At 44.4% G+C, this 16396-nt stretch overlaps 1 protein-coding gene across 7 annotated transcripts in view; it reads right to left on the bottom strand.

Annotated features, from left to right (window-relative positions):
• The window catches only part of ALPK1 (alpha kinase 1), a 58644-nt gene that overhangs the window by 8271 nt on the left and 33977 nt on the right, over window positions 1–16396 (bottom strand). For all 7 annotated transcript variants that reach the window (XM_075750963.1, XM_075750969.1, XM_075750964.1 and 4 more), the window contains 9 exons: window positions 11450–11648; window positions 9416–9475; window positions 7677–7763; window positions 6873–6949; window positions 5238–5333; window positions 4623–4727; window positions 2200–4195; window positions 1294–1447; window positions 322–484 (listed from right to left, as the gene is read on the bottom strand). In XM_075750963.1, the coding sequence (XP_075607078.1) occupies window positions 322–484; window positions 1294–1447; window positions 2200–4195; window positions 4623–4727; window positions 5238–5333; window positions 6873–6949; window positions 7677–7763; window positions 9416–9475; window positions 11450–11648 (2937 nt within the window). The remainder of the gene's footprint in view (window positions 1–321; window positions 485–1293; window positions 1448–2199; window positions 4196–4622; window positions 4728–5237; window positions 5334–6872; window positions 6950–7676; window positions 7764–9415; window positions 9476–11449; window positions 11649–16396) is intronic.

Genomic DNA, 16396 nt, shown 5'->3' with positions numbered 1-16396 from the left:
CAAAGTGGGTCAACTTTGCTGTTCAGATTTCATAACTATCCCTGAAAATAGATTAGATGTTAGATGATATAGAAGGCTGGGTAACTCCTGGGTTTCATTTACAAGTGAGTTTGAGTTGTAACAGAAGTCTTTTCTGCCAGTTCACCCATGAACTTGTGGTGTCTTCTGTCCTGAAATGAGCAAATGCAGCTACCAGGTAAGATCACATGAATGACAGCTTGTCATCTAGAGGTGGCTTCACTGCTCCTATTTTAAAATCAAAATGGACTTAAGAAACTCTTCCCACCAATTCCTTTGTATTGCTTAGAAGACAGCTCTTACCAGGAGTACTGCAGATGGGATATAAAAGATTTGCGTAGGGACCTTTTGCTCGTACAGCCTTTTGTTGAATTCCGTCACGTAGTGCTGGGCGGTCATTTGCCGTTCCACGTCACTGAAATGATGAAGTAGTCCTTTTTCTTCTTTATATTCTTTCCCAACGTACCTAAAACAGAAAGAGAAGTGTTTGGCACGGGTAGATTTGTAGCAGGCTGCACTTAGGAAGCCCTCCTTGTGATACAGAAACATCACTGTAAGAGGAACTTAAAATACTGTTCTGAACTGATAATAATTCATAAGCTACTTCTAAAAACAACCAAAAATCTGCAATTAGCAGTTAGCAGAAATCTCCTGGTGCTGAGGCCTTTATGAAGCAAATAGGTGCTTTTAATCCTGCTTTCAGAGCAGATGCACCCATTAAATAAACCTGCTGCTAAAATTAAAGCAACTGAGACACCTTTCTGCCTATAGGTATTACACATACAGACATATATTGCTAATTCTCTACGGCAGAGCTAGAGGTCAAATAAAAAGTAAACAACATTTAAGCTCCCATCAGATTATCTCAGGAGCTGTCATGAGCAAATGAATGCTAACATGGCTGTTGGGAGCTAACAGTAAAATAGTTTTTTCTTCCCAGAAATTAAAACGCAGAGCGTTACACGGAGCAATGGGAAAGATCGCCAAAACGCCCAAGAGATTTGGGAAAGCCATAAAACATTCTTGCTACCAAAAATCAGTCAAAATCTAACCAAATGTAAACTTGGTTGAAACAGACTAAAGAAACAATCTTCTCCCACTGTGACTACAATTTCTGTAGTTGTCTAAGTAAAAATTTATACTGTCTTCTGAAAACAGTTGATAAAAGCTACTGTCTAACAAAGGCACTGGACCAGCTGAATCATAGGTCTAAGACTAATCTTACCAGAGTAGCATTGATAAACATTTTGTTTCAGAAATTGGTTTGGTCAATACCTTCCCAGGCTTTCTTCTTGGTGCAGGAAGTGTATCCAAAACGCACTTCTCTGTTTGCCTTCCTTTGCCACGTTCAAGTAGTCCCCAATGAATACAGCTGTTTCTTGGCCTGTCCAGAGGCCCGATTTCTTCGAGTATTTTAAAAGAAGAGCAGCTACAAAAAGAAAACACCATGAGTAGGATGGACAATTCCACAGGATTATTGAGTCTGTACTGAGGGATAAAATAACCAGCACCCAGGAGACAAGATATCCAGGCTTCTCTGAAAGCAAAGCACCGGGCTATAAAATGTATACTAAGAGATATCTAGGTGCAGAGTTGGATATTGTACATTAAGAACAAAAAGTTACTAAACAGGCTTCAGAGATGCAAGATGGGACGAGCCCTAAGTGCGTTTTACGTAATGAGCTCAATGACGCCGCCTATAGCGGTGCTGCTCCTAGTATATTGATCAACTGTCTGCATATTAAGGTATGGCTGTTATTAAGATAATGATTAAGCTAATCACAAAATACACAGTTTGCAAGGATGAAATGTGGAATCTAAATGGAAAACAAACCCAGAGAGTCAAGTGATGGGGTAGAAAGGACTGGATGAACTGGCACAGGGAGTTCAAGCAGCCTAAGTTGCCTCTTGCATGAAGGGATTGAAGCAGAAGGGACTGAGCAGGCACGGAGATGGAACCCACTTCCGTGAAGCTGTGACTGATGTGCAAATGGGTAAGAAGGAATAGGAGAAAATAGTTCAAAGGATTGTTCTTCCATTGCTAAAATTCTTATACAAAAACTCATAAAACAACAAAAAATTTAAGTCCTAATAAACGATGACTAAAGCCTGAATCAAGCCTGTTCTCTGTGGGAGTACCTGTTGCTGTGAGAAAATGCCCGTCGCTGTGCAGAAACTTACAGTATGCTTTATGAAGCTGTTTAGACTTAAAAATTCCAGTAGGCATCAGTCTCTGGACAAGCCAATTATGTTCCACCCCTGCCAGAAGCTGCATGTAATCATCGTCCCTCAGAAATCGAGCGTCAAGGATTTCTTCCTTTGTTCTCCCAGGCACGAAGACAAAACCACTTCCCCTTGGGTTCAGAAACGAACCTTCAGGGGAACTCTTGGGTGTCTCTGTTGGTTTGTACCATGAACTCAGAGACGAACTGGACTGTCTTTTGCTGCTCAGCACGTCCTGAGATTTCTCTTCATCTTCTTCAGTAGTGGCACAGCCAAAGTGCTTGGTTACGGATATCTTTCCCCCCAAGGGCAAAGCCGTTGGTGCACTGGGAGCTGATAGATGCTTTGCAACGGATGTCATAGGATAGTTGTTTACTGTGTCTCCAATAGCGATGAAATCAAATTCAGTGTCATCCATTGTTTCTGCTTGGGTGTCAACTTCAGGCACTTTGACAGATCTGTCTCCCACCACGGCAGACTTCCTCAGCCAGTCACGCACAGAGGAGTCGCCGGCCATTTTCAGCTCCGTGCTCATCGATAGCGCAGAAGCGGCCCCGTTTGCGTGGGGACGTGTCTCAGAGAAAGGATCCCCTGTGCTCTCTGCACCTTCTCCTTCTGGCCGGACCCACGCAAACCGGCTCCGGGGCCGGGAGCCAGGGGCACCACCGCCCTCCCTGCCGCTGTCCTTGGTCCTGCAGCCCAGCTCCACCTCGGAGGAGGACGACTCCTCCTCCTCTTCCTCCTGCCTTTTAGGAACAGAGTAAGGGGCTGAGGAGGAGGAAGCTACCTTGTTCACCTTCTCTGCTTTCTTTTCTGAAGAGTTCTTTCCCTCTTGCAGCTCTTCTCCACAAAGAGACGTCTTCTCTACTGGCCTCCCAGCTAGGGGCATATCTACCTCTAAGGAAGGCTGAAGAGATGGAGACCAGGCTCTGGGAGATAACGAGCTCAAGTATGCAGCTTGATCATTTCCATCAGATTCTGTCGTGCAACACCGCATCTCCGCTGAGCCCTTTTCCTGCTGCTGCCCTTCCCTGGGAGACTCTTTGCTGCTATTACAGTCTAGTTCCTCCCAGCTGGAAGAGTAACTTTTTGACAGCTTGCACCAAGAGCTCTCTGAAGTAGTGCTTTGACTCCTGTTTTGCCATCTGCTGAAACCACCATTTGCATCATTTATTTCCATTTCTAATGGCTCAATCTCTTCATCATAGGAAATTTTCATCACATCAGAACCAAAGTATTTATTTCTTTGGCCACCGAGTCTCTTTGAGCCACTTCCTGCTGTCGGTGAATTCAGCATTTTTGCAGCGCCTTTTCTCTGGTACGCTATTTCTTCAGCAGTACACACAGTGTCTACGTTTTTGGTTTCTGTTCTTAAGGTTGTGATACAAGCTCCCACTTGGGTTTCTCCTGATGTGGTTTTATGAATCCTGCAAGTATTTTCAAACACTTCACACACTGACAGATGATGCTGAGAATGCATGGCAAGGATTTTCTCAAAGCTGGCTTCCCCTCGCAGGATAGGGTTTTGCACTGAGCCTTTATAACTGTCTGGAACGTAAGACCTGGCATCAGAATTCGGGAAGCTTTCCACTTGCAGGCGCTTCTTCACGGATGTGATCAGAGACATGATCTCTGTGGCAAGCATTCCTTTCTCTTCCTCTTCTGCAAGTGAAGTGCTGTAGGAATGCAGTTTTCCCATGGCTTCTTTACATAGTTGACTCACCTCACGCAGTTTTTCACTCTCCCCATAGAGCCATCGATGCACAGTTGCGAGGCAGAAAGCCGCTTTAATAAAACTATGGAGCTCCTGTTTGCTGGTGATGGGACTGTTATCATTCTTGGTGAGGAGGCCAATCTCAAAGGATTCTTTAGCTTCGGACAAGTAGAACTCTCTCTTTTCTGGAGGACAGTCTTTGGAGTGACTGTAGGACAGCAAACACACCCCACGGATGTTCTGAGAGGGAACGAAAGAGGAATGAAGGAATTAAAAACCCGGACCTCCGTCAGAGTTAAATAAAGGGAGGAAAAAAATATATTTGAGGCAAATATATTTGAAATATATTTGAAGCCCTTATACAATTTGAAGCAAATGTCAGATCAAACTGCGTGCTGCTGTGTTTCCTGGAGGAAATAATCCTGCTCTTTTTCCTTTGAAATAGAGCTGCAGTTATAGGAGAAGCAGCATTCTTAGATGGGCTTGAAAGCCCATCCTCACTCTGCAGACAGATACTGCTTTCTGCTCATCTGCTTCGCTTCCGAGCTACCCACAACACAGACACAATACCCTATATGATGCAATGTTTGAAAGCTGGATTAGAGCCAACTTTTATAGCCCGGACTCTTATACAAGTAAGACTTTCAGAATGAAAACTAATACTTACCACAGCTGTGAGGACAAACAGCGGGGTGTACTGGCTGTAGGCTGCCGCTAGCTTGCAGGCCTCAGCAGCTGATAATAAGCGATGACTGAACTCTCGGAGAAGGCTCTAGTGAAAGGAAAAAAAAAAACCAACCTGAAGAAAAACCTCATCTTAAAGGCTTTCTTTTCTAAGAGATGGGTTTAGCTGGTAAGCAACCCTCTTAGATTGAAGCAAGGCAGCTTGGGATTTTTTCTTGTCTGTTGTAGGTTCCCTGAGCACTCTGAGAACTTTGAGTCCTGAAGAGCGGGACATCGTATCTTAAACAGCCAGGTCTGTTTCTGCAAGAGCATTTTTGCTCAGGTTTACCATCAATGTGTCACTTTTTGACCCTACAATATTCTATATATTACACAGACATACACACTCTGTACATACTCTTAATGTTTTCTTTTTCCTGAAGCAAGGCATTCTTCCATCTAGGTGCTAATGAACTTTTTCACCTGGAGCAATGGAAGTTTCTTCAGCCCTCAGCACAGGAGAGGAACTGGAGGCAGGACCAAGCGTGGGTCAATTTGGGACAACAACATACAGCCTATCTGAAGAATCTACACACACAAATACCACACCAAGTCTTACCAGGTCAATCTCAGCATTGGTTTTAAAACGTACATAATCCTTCTCATTCATGGAAGCAAAGATGTCTGCCATAATACCCAAGGAAGTAGCAATTCCCTGAAATGGAAAATTATCACAGTGTTTATCCCCTTGTACTTTGAATTTTACTGCTCACAATAAAGTAGGTTCTATGTAGAACATGCCAGAAAAAACAAACAAAACAAACAAGATCCAAAGAGCAGCACTGCTAAGAAATTCAGAGATGTCATCTTGGTAGGGTTTTATTACTTTCGACTTGCACAGAGAGCAGCCTGGTGGATACGTATGAGTTTCCACAAGCGGCAGCTATCCCTATTACCACTAGCTCTAGGTTTCAACTTAAATAGCATTGCATTTTCCCAAGGTGCTGTTTGGTTGCGACAATGAAAGCAAAGTCTCACGATATCACCAAAAGCTGCATTAAGCCCTTGGCTAATCGCATCTGAAAAAAGACTCAATCTGGTTTACCGCTGTTTTTCAGAAAAGACCGCAGAAAGCCAAAAATTATGTTTAAGGTCTGGCCAGTTGATCCCAGTCTTTCTAAAAACCCAGAGCGAAGATGTCTAGAGAGATGAAAGAAGTAATAAACACTCATCACGCGTAACCTAAGAAAACGAGCATCGTTTTTAGCACACTAGCTTATTGCACTGATTAAAAAACAAACAGCGTTGGACAAAAGTCAAGAGTTCTTGGTGTTGACGTAATTGGGGGCTTCTGTAGAACCAATTAAAAAATAAGACATGAACATGTAACAGATTTATGAACTTGCTAATCGTCTCTCTAGAAGACTTGATCTATACTTGCAGGCTAAGGGTCTGCCCAGCTAAATAGTTAAGAACGCCAGTAAAGAATCTGTATGCTTTCTGCAAAATTCACTACGCATCTTTTCTCCAATAAAAGCATTCTGAGATTGAGGTCAAGCTTTAAGGTATGGCCGAGGAGAGGCGACAAGGTCTGTTTTTGTAGGACATCCTATGCTGGGGTACAACGACAAAACTTCTTAAAGCATCACCCTAGGACTTGCAAGACTTAGGTTCACATTCCTGTTTAGCTACGGACACATGGTGTGACTGTTGCTTCATCTACAGTGGGAAGATTAGCGCAACAAAGCTTTACAAAGGTGCTAACGACAGATACGGTAGCTGTTGCTACGTGTTTGGATACTGCGGTGCCAGGGAACATCCACCACCCGCAACAGATAGTGTAGTGCAGCTTGTGAACGCTCCAGCAAACAGGCATGCTTGGTTACTAGGAAGAAAAAATAAAATCAGCCTTAGTCCTAATAAATAGATAAATAAATAAAATCTGTGGCTGCATTCTGTCCTTCTCAGAGGCACCTGTGACATCCTCAGTGATGGTTCACTTCAGCTGTTTCTGCTTAATGAAAACAATTACTTTCGTACGCCTGCAGGAAAAAAGGTGTCCATAAGTCTGTGCATGCATGCGGAAACAATGCGCAATACAGGCTTTGGCTAGAATATTTGTCCTGCGTGTTAACCTTGTCTGAGGTGCATAATTGAAACATTATTGCTCAAAGACTTTTCTGAAGTAAACAAAAGCTAATCTGGAATGATTGCTAGGTTGGCAAGGATATCCAGAGCGAAAAGGAAACACTACCTTTTTATCTGGTTGAGGAAGTTTGAAATATCCCACAAATGAAGCCCAAATCAGCTCTGCTGCCTCATACCACATCCCTGAAATAAACCAGAAGAAGAGTCACTAAGCAGATGACAGCTACAGATGGCTTTCAGGAGTTTATTTTACACCTCCTTGAGTCAGGAGCCCTCAGAACAGTTTAAAAGCATACCATGGCATTTTTTGCTATGGTGACACCGAACATTTATTAGTTTCCTTTCGCTTTTGACTGCGCATAAACACACACTTTGCGCTCATAGAAAACTTCAGCTCAAACGGTCATGGAAGATGAAAGGTCACATCAAAAGCAGAAAATTAAGGCTGTTGGCCTCAAGTACCAAGCCCTGAAAACAGAAGCCCATCATGCTGAAAACGAGGGATTTTCTTGTCTTGAGAGAGGAAATTGCTCTGATCTACCAGTGATAAACTACTCCATGCCCTTGGGAACAGCGAATTTCAGAAAAGCGTTAGCAAACATGGAGTAGTACAGGGGAAAAAAGGGAACAACAACAAACATTTCAGAATGCTCATCGACTTCTGGTAAGATTAATAATAAAAAGCTGATTTCTAAAATGTGTTTGCTTGGTACAGGGCTCTAGGTCCTTGCTGCAAAGAGATGGGTTTACAACTCATCTTCTGGGGTTGCGTTACGGGCATCAGGCAGGTGTTCTACACACGCTAAAACTGTGAGGCGTGCAAAACGTACCATTTTACAGCTTGACTGCAAAGAAAACAAAATAAATACGGGAAAATCTTTGAGCAGGCATTTACAGAAAAAAGCCTTACCGAGCTTTTGCAGAATCTGTCCTCTGATTTGTAAGCAGACTGACTGAACAAGAATCCTATCGCTTTCCTTAGCGTATCGCCAGGTACCTGAGAAATGAGAGCAGAGAATGAAAAATGCTGCTGTCGTTTTCATCCTCTGAGGGCACCCTAAATCCCAGTAAATTGGCAGGATTCTCCCCGTTGAATTCAGCTGCTTTGAGTCAGGACTTACAGTCAGACAGATGACAAAGCGACAGTGCGTTAAGGAACGGAAGCAGACAGCTACAGGGGCATGCAGCTTGAGCGACAGCTATATAGAGCATAAACACAACATAAAAAGTGAAAGGTACCTCTCTTCTGTGAAGTAACAAAAAGTCATCGTATATAAACATTGTTCCACTAAAAATCGCTCAAAAGGATTAATATGGGATATCCTTGTCACCATCGGCACGTACAGCACAGCAAAATATTTGTAACCATTGGCAAAACATGTTTTCTTTTCAGATATTGGTATCCCACGAAGCTTAAAACAAGTTTTCACGCTAACACAACATGATTAGTTACACGAAGTCTTTTGTTATCAAATCTATACCGGATTCCAGAACAGAACATGAAATAAAATCACTAAGCTCTCCTAAGCATTATGAACATCTCACTGCAATTCTCAACATGAAGCATCTGTTCAACAACACGTCTTCAACGTTAAACAAACAAGTATTATCATTGGATATGATGAACATAATCTTAAAAGAAAAGCATATTCTCAAGAGAGATGAAATGCAGTGTTTTGCCTATCACTTTAATAGTGATAGCTGGTATTTTATTGAAAGCCCTCTCACATGAAGGCCCTCCTATGAGAATCTCAGTTTCACATGAAAAACAAACCAATACAAACCAGAACAGGCTTCTTACTACTTTTTTTTTTTTTTTTTAAGTTTCATGGTTCTAGAGAAACCTGAAAGTACTGACTAAACAAACCCTGAAGGCTAAGAAAAGGGAGAACAGATAGGAAACCCTAAAAATATATAGTCTCAAAACCATAACTAAATAATAATTATGGATCTCTGTCAAAGTTAGGGAATTCTTATCGTTAGAAATACTACACATTGCTCCAAATCTGCAACAAACCACATGACCAGCAGTAGAGTCGTTTGACAGAAAGGACAAAAAATCCAAAAGTAATTTTGACGAACGTCATGGTGCATTAAGGAATGGCCCCATTTTTACCATTTTGCATGCCTATCCAGCAACAGAAGACAATGCTGTAAGATCCAGAACTCCCCCTCTTTTCTTAATCACAGACGATACTAAATAATTGCACTGCAGTCTGCTACAGGTCTAGAATAAAGCATTCTTTTAGTTCATAGGATCAGCATGAATTTGGAGGATAAGCATTACTCTAACTATCTGGATTTTGGGAGGGTGGGAAAGTTGTCTTAGTCTTCTAGATCAGTCAATTGCTTGAAATTGGTCCGCATTTTAAAATTGTCTGGGCAGAGAAATTAGTAGAAATGCTGTCAATCCAGAGTATTTTCCCATCCCAGTGAAGATATACAAGGATCAATAACAGCTATTTCAAAATAAACTTGCAATATCCATATTTCAGCAAAAAGCAGTGAAGAAAAAAAGAGAAATGTGACGTAAGTAGTCATTACTGAGGTCAGATTGGTTGTACTTGAAAGTTGTGTGACTGTTAAAATTAGTATCAAAAATCCCACCAAAATAGCAACTATGAAACTGGCAAAGAAATATATACGTACCTGTTGCTCCACTGTCATTAATAAGGTTGCTTAGGATATATTCAGCTTTTAAAAGTTTACCTGATTAAAAAATTAAAAAAAAAGATAGAAAATTAATTTTAAAAATCTATCATGTGGCATGAAGTGAACAAATATATTAATTAGTGAAAGCCCCTGCAAATCATACTCCTCTTCCCAGTACCATCAGCGTGTTCACACTTAGACTAAACTTTCCAATCGAGTATGCGCTGCTGATGCTACCTCATGCTCAGGAACCGCTTTGACACGGGCTATTTCACATATACACTAATTATGGCCAAAATATGCTGATGAAGTAACTGTTTCTAGCCAGATGTTTGCTTCAGAAAATGTCATTGAGAAGCTGCATGATATTTAACCATCCTGGTACCACCTGCACGTAGATTTGTTGCTGTCAGTAGTCCTAAGTGTACATACATCGCAGTCTATAATGTGCAGTTGCACAGTAAGATGAAATTACATATAGATCTGTTTTACTTAACACACTGTACGTTCCTAGAAGAGTGCTTCATCTTAAAATATGAGAAAGTCTTCCTCGAGTCAAGCTCTGGGATTTCCGTGGAATTTCTGCGCATGCTGTCTATGTTCTACAGCGGGACTTAAAAAAAAAGGGACCACAAGGGGAAAACAACACATACCTCTCCTTTACAGGGGAGGCTAAGGCTGCGCATTGGTTTTAGAGTAAAGCCAAGCTCTGCAGTGCAGGCAGGTGGCTCCAGGCACTCAATTTCTCCCTCTGTTCCTTCCCACACCTTGGGCTGCTGCAGGATTCAGAGCAGGGGAGGTGGCAACAAGATCGGGGCAGGCACGGAGCTGCTGGCCGCCCCAGCGGTTGGGATTCCCCACTCTTATTTCTCTTCCAGAATAAAGTAGTCTAGCCTGATTCCTTCAGCAGGTTTCTGTCCCAAGGAAACACAGGGTTTGGAAACCCGTTTTGGTCTCACCGGGGAGCTCCCCAGGAAGGGAAGCTCTGCAGATGCACCTCAAAGCCAGGCGACTTGACGTCCCACCACAGAAAGCGCAGGCTGTGCTGCCTCCCTGTCACTCTCTACCTAAACACAGAATATATAGCCCAAAAACACATAGAAAGGATGCAGCATGCAACACAAAGTGGGGATTCTGCCTTTCAGCCCCCTGTCACACAGCTCACAGATTTTGTCACATGGCCCACGTCACCCGTGGCAGGCTTGATGTGCTGCAGGAGGCGCCTGAAGGTCTAATTTGATCAGCTTGATTCATGTTGAACCTTGCTTTTTGTCTCAATTGTCTGACTGAATTCAAGAAGGCTGCTCCAGCCTGTGAAGCAGTGTAAGCTGCTGAACTAGCCCATCAATTGGAGCGTGCCAGTACTCGGACACCACGGCAATGGGAGCAGAAGTCCGCAGGCACAAATAAAAATAGCTACGCAGGGAACTTAAAGTTCTCCTTTCTACAAATTAAATGTTTTTCAGAGCAGTTGGGCTTTGTTTTCTTCTCCCCAATGGGACAGTGGGAAGATACATTAACAATCCTTCAGGTGTTGCCGGTGTTATAGGAATGATGGAATTTTCATTTTTTTTAAAATCAGTTTATTCTCAAGGGGTTGTAAGCTGCATTGTTTGCATAGTCAAGTGGTCCCACTGAACAGAAAAAAAAAAAAAAAAGCAGCTGGGATGGTGCAGAGAATATGCCAGGATTCTAATTTACTTTTTAAAGGCCCTTGGTCAGAAGTATAGCAATTCAGATATCCCTGTTTGAAACCAGCAGGGAAGATTTGTTAAGGAACAAAAGCTCCAATTAGTATTTTCCACACCCTTTCACAATTTTCTCTCCTGCTTTTGGCTCTGAAACCCTTTATACCAGCCCCTTTGTGCTAGTGAGAAGAGCTGGGAGGGCTCAAGGGGGCTGGGAGTAGGCTGTGTGTTTGAAAAGATGGCACCGGGGCCGTAAGGATGTCATCCCCAGCGAGGGACAAAGTATCTTCTTCAAAGTCAAGTAGTTCCTAATTGGGCTTGAGCTGAGAAAACGGAGCAGTACCTGCGTTGACAGAGAGGCGAGCCTGGCGGATGAGCACCTGAGGTCCGATCGGCGTGGTGGGCTGCAGCCTGTGCAGACCCTTGGCAATCTGAAGAAGTTTGCTGGAGGCATCGATCCAATACAGGAACCGGTCAATCAGGAAGACAATAGCAGCTGCCGTTACGCAGTCCTTGACCATGATGGAGGCTTTCAAATAAACCTGAAAAGAACACCAGCCCCATGAGCAGCCTTGGAGAAACTCACGTCTCAAAGACTCAGTGAACTGTCTACAGAAAATATACAGCTTTAGTAACCCTCTGCCTGATGGTGCTACCTACGTCGCACTGTACAACAGATGGGATATCCTTAGTTATTTGCTGTAAGGTGGTGATGCAGTTTTACAGCAAGCGAAGTACCAAACGTTAGGAGAAGCAAGTATTCACTAGCAATTAAAAGTCTGTCTCAAAATTTCTACTTGCCTTATAATCTTTATGTTTCTAGGCATTTATGTCTTTGTGGCAGGGATCAGATAGGATTTATTATAACCTATAATTATACCTACTCCTGATCACAGGATAGGATTTTTACGATAGGAAGGTTCCAGCTGTTTGAGCTGTAGGTATCATTCCTGATTTTTTTTTTTTTGAGAGGGGTGGGGTGGGGTCTTTCTAATTATTGTTTAGTATTTGGAACCCCATAATTCGGTGGCCTGTTAACAAATTTAAATCACACCCAACAAATTACCAGCAGTAACAACATTTAGTTTAAAAGGAGGACATGAGTCTGGAAGACCAGAAACAGTCACTATGGCCGTTGTCCCAGACGGGGCTCAAGCCATCGACTCCTTCGTACACCACAAACAGACAAGCCAGGAGGCTTTCCCCCCCAGGTTACGTTTAACGACCACTAAGTCTGTACGAGCTCTCTTGGATTCCCACAGCAGCCGAGCCACCGCACCGACACCGGGAATCAGCCGGAGCTCCTGAGACAGCACGCTGTTAAGAGAACACGAGGCCAGCAAAGAGTCGTGAGGAGGCACACGGCCTCATCGTGGTTACAGAAATCCACGTGGACCTGGGGACATCTGCTGAAAACCAACCCCTGCCTGGTGGAGCAAGGAGGTGCTCCACACGCTGACATCCAGGTGATACCCTTTTTACAGGTTTGTCACGCAGGATAGGGAGGATGGCTCGCGGCCATCCTTTCACTGGAACACCCACCTCAAATACAGCCATTGGCTATAAGGAAGGACCCATCTCTGCAGCTACGGAGCCTCGTGGGTGGCCCTGACCTGTCTGGTCTTCCTGGCCACCAGCTGTTCCGCAGTCTCACGCTGCCTACGGAGAGCCTGGCTTCCTGGCTCGAACACCTGGGAGCCAGCAATGGTCAAGCACTGCTTTGCACTGTGGTCAATCACAAGAGGAAAAAAAAAACACCTTAAACCATATGAAGCCTCCTCAGAAAAAGGATGTGTTTCTCATCTCATTGACGTCAGCAAGCAACTCGACTCGTGACAGAGCACAAGAAACACAGCGGAGGGAGGATCAGGCCCCAACAGCACTATCAGAGCTTGAGAGCGCGCCAAGAAAGCTTTGTTCAAATTCACACTAAAACATCAAGTTTGGCAGGTATCGCCCATTTTTGCCTTCACATCAGTCTCCTTCCCTTGCCTGCCTTGTGCAAATGCCCAGGCAGAGCCAGAGAGACAGCAATGTCCACCAACAGCTTTAGACACCGCTTCTTGGATTCCTCCGCAGCCTCATTTCTAGCCTCTTTGCTTTTAGCCCAGAGCCCCACAATCTGACTGCACGACTCGTTCTTGATTTTTGAGCAACATCACCACCGCGTCAAACCATTTGAAGAAGAGCCTGAGGTATACGGCATGAAGGCAGGCTTGCAGCACCGATCCGTCACAAGTATTCGCTAGCTTGTTTGCGCTTCAGCGAGGCAGATTTGTACAAATTTCCTTTCTTTTTTTTTCCCCCCCCTGAGCCCGAGTAAGATTTTCTAAGAGGATGGCACTTGAAAAGGATTCCTGGAGCCAGGCACGCACAACTCCGCTTGTGCTGGCCAACAATGGAGGAATCCCCTTCTCCAAGCACCTGTAAACTGACACTGCAAACCAGCCATTCGAAATGCTCATCAACAGGCCATATATTTAAGCACAGAGCATCGCCTAATCTATTTTTTTTTTCCTCCCCTTCTTCCTTTAATAGATCGGAGCACAAAAGCCTGAGAGAGGGTGACCTACCAAACAAAAGGGCCTTTGAGTTCCTAGGAAAAGTAGACTTGGAGGAGGATGGAAGGAATCCAAGTGGCCCTATTATTTCCACTTGCACTAATTAGACATTTTTCTGTCAGCTATTGAGCACTGCTGAGAGGCCAAACTCACTGAATTCATTTCTAAAGTGTTTACAGAAGTTTGCATCTGTTTGTGTCTCTTCAGGAGGAAAATAAGCACTTCAATAGCATTGTGGAAAATCTAAACGAAGCATCCTATTCTGAAGGGCTTGGCAGTCTTGCAGCTGCATAATTTAACTCTCTGCTCAATGCTGAAACCTCTTGTGTCCCTCTCCAAACCCAAATGGACACAAAATGTAGAAAAGTCAAGCCAGGGAGAGAAACTCGGCTAATTTTTTTTTTTTTTTTTTTTTTTTAAAAGGCAGGGCTGCATGCTGCGTGGCACACAGAAACATGGTTCGATGTCAACCTTTGCAATTACGTCCCCCCTGTTCCAAGCAGTACACCGAGAAATTCATACCCGCTCCTTTCATTCCCTGCCAACTCGTGTGGCTGGAAAATTCCTCAGCACCTACATCTAAGTGCACCGGCGCACTGGGCACGCACCCAAACCATGCCCAAAGACCCTCCCCGTGCCGCTCTGAAATGAAACAGGGGGGGAAGCGGCTCCCAGGGAAAACCCTATTAACTTCCAAGATGTCACAGCCTACCACGACACAATCAGAAACTCGGCGCCGCTCGCCGGAGACGGACACTTTATTCTGCATAGTGGGCTAGCGCCCTAAACAGATTTACTCACTTTCTTTGTCGTTTTAAAGCCGACGTAGGCGCGTCTACACAGAGAGAAAGAGCGAGGTACGTGCGCACTTTGTTTTCACATCTGTGTCCATGATGTGAAATGCATATGCCTAATTGAGTTTATGACACAAAGGGAACCTCGCGGCTGGGAAGTGGAATCAGGTGGTGAGAGAATTAAATTTGCACCAGATTTCTATACATAGACCATTGGGGAAAAATGCAAAACAGCCTTTAGTGAAGGGTTGGGTGGTTTGTTTTTTCTTTTTTTTTTTTTTTCTCCTTAATGGCAATGAGTGGGAGGGTGTGCTGTTTGCATGGTTTCCTGCATTAGTGGGTTAGCTCCTCCTCACACCGGGGCCGAAGTTTGGGTCCCAGCTTTGGGTTCAAAGCCACGACGCCTCCTTTGCATTGACAATGGGGGCCGCTCCCAAGAGAGGGGAGAAGCTCAGAACCAGGGCCATCTGGCACTAGGACTGGCAGGAAAGCGTCAAAGGGAAATTATTGGTGCATAGTAAATGAGGATGAGGAGGAGGGGAAGAAAATAGGGGAAAATCTTTATGTGGCAGCTGATGTAAGAGGAATTACAAGCCCAAATAAATGAAATATTGATTTAATCCACTCTCTCTGCCCTCTTTATAAAGATCCCAGAGGCACCCCCTCCCCGCCCCAGCCCACGGCATCAGGAGGGTCCCCTTCAGAAAAACGCCCCTGCAAGCAGTGAGGTTAGAAAGCAGGGGCAGGATTCATTTCATTTTCAGAGTGTACCTGCAGTTTTGCGGACGCTCTGGATTTCTGTATTTGCTTATATCCATTCGTCTCAGATCGTTTCAGGCTTTGTTTCATTTGGAACTGCAGCTGAGCTTTAAAATCTTAAAAAAACCACCAAGAGGAGTCAACAAAGAATTTCTAATTCTGTGCACAAGGCAGGAGTTTCAGTGGCGCATACTTCCAGGTGCTTGAGTTCTCCCAAGAGCTGTTCCTAGTTAGCACTTCACTGAACCCGAACAAATTGCCCGGTTTTCTTTCCCCCTACGTTCGTCCCCTGTCAGATTAAACACAGAGTCACAACACCAATGGATTTGGCTGAAGTCTTTCACCCTTTTACCCCACGCGCTGTTAGCAAAGCCTGTCTTTCCAAGAGACCAAAGCTGCTGTCACCGCACGGGACTTCTCTATCAACCTCTGCCTTTCAGCTGGCAATCAGAGCCCACTCGACAAACAACAAGGCATTAAGCCTCCTACCACCTCTGTGATGGGCAGCAGAAAGCGTGTCTGCGAGGTGCAGAAACAGGGGACAGTCAAGTCACACAGGAAATAGCTGCAGACTGAGGAATAAGAAGCTCCTGGACGCTTTCCTCTCTGCTCAGAGCAGCAGAGGACCTTGTTTAATGGCTCGAGCTTCTGAAGCTGTTAATTAGCTCAAGTTATTCATCCTGAAGGCAATGGAGAGTTGGGTGTTGATTCAATGGCAGCAGCATTAGATCCATTATCAGCAGCTCAAAACACCACAGAACGGGTCAGGTTGTTTTTTTTATACAACCCACCACATCTCGCTTCACCAATCAAGGCACCATCCCTGACCAAGCTGCTGTTGGGACGTAGCACTCAACGCCAGGTAGCAGCAACGACGGGAGCGCACCTACCCGGCAGAGCGTGAGAACCATCTGCGCCGTGAACTTGAGCGGTCTCAGGAGGAAAGCAGCAGGCAGGTCCGGCTGCTCAACTGCAGCATTTTGGGGCGAGGACAGAACTCTTTAAAGTGCTGAGGAAGCTCCTCGAGGGGGAGTTCCTGGGGGCCTCGTGTACCTGACAAGGCAGCCGGGGTCCAGAGGACCGCAGTCATCTGCGGGAATACTTGTTAATTATTACCAAGGATAGGTGCAACAATCATTTTCTGGCCCTGATTTGTCCTGCTGTGCTCAAGCTCGA

This window comes from Balearica regulorum, chromosome 4 (genome assembly GCF_011004875.1).
Source record: "Balearica regulorum gibbericeps isolate bBalReg1 chromosome 4, bBalReg1.pri, whole genome shotgun sequence".
NCBI lineage: Eukaryota > Metazoa > Chordata > Aves > Gruiformes > Gruidae > Balearica > Balearica regulorum.
Note: the sequence above shows the minus strand (reverse complement) of the source record. Positions and strands in the feature narration are given on the sequence as shown.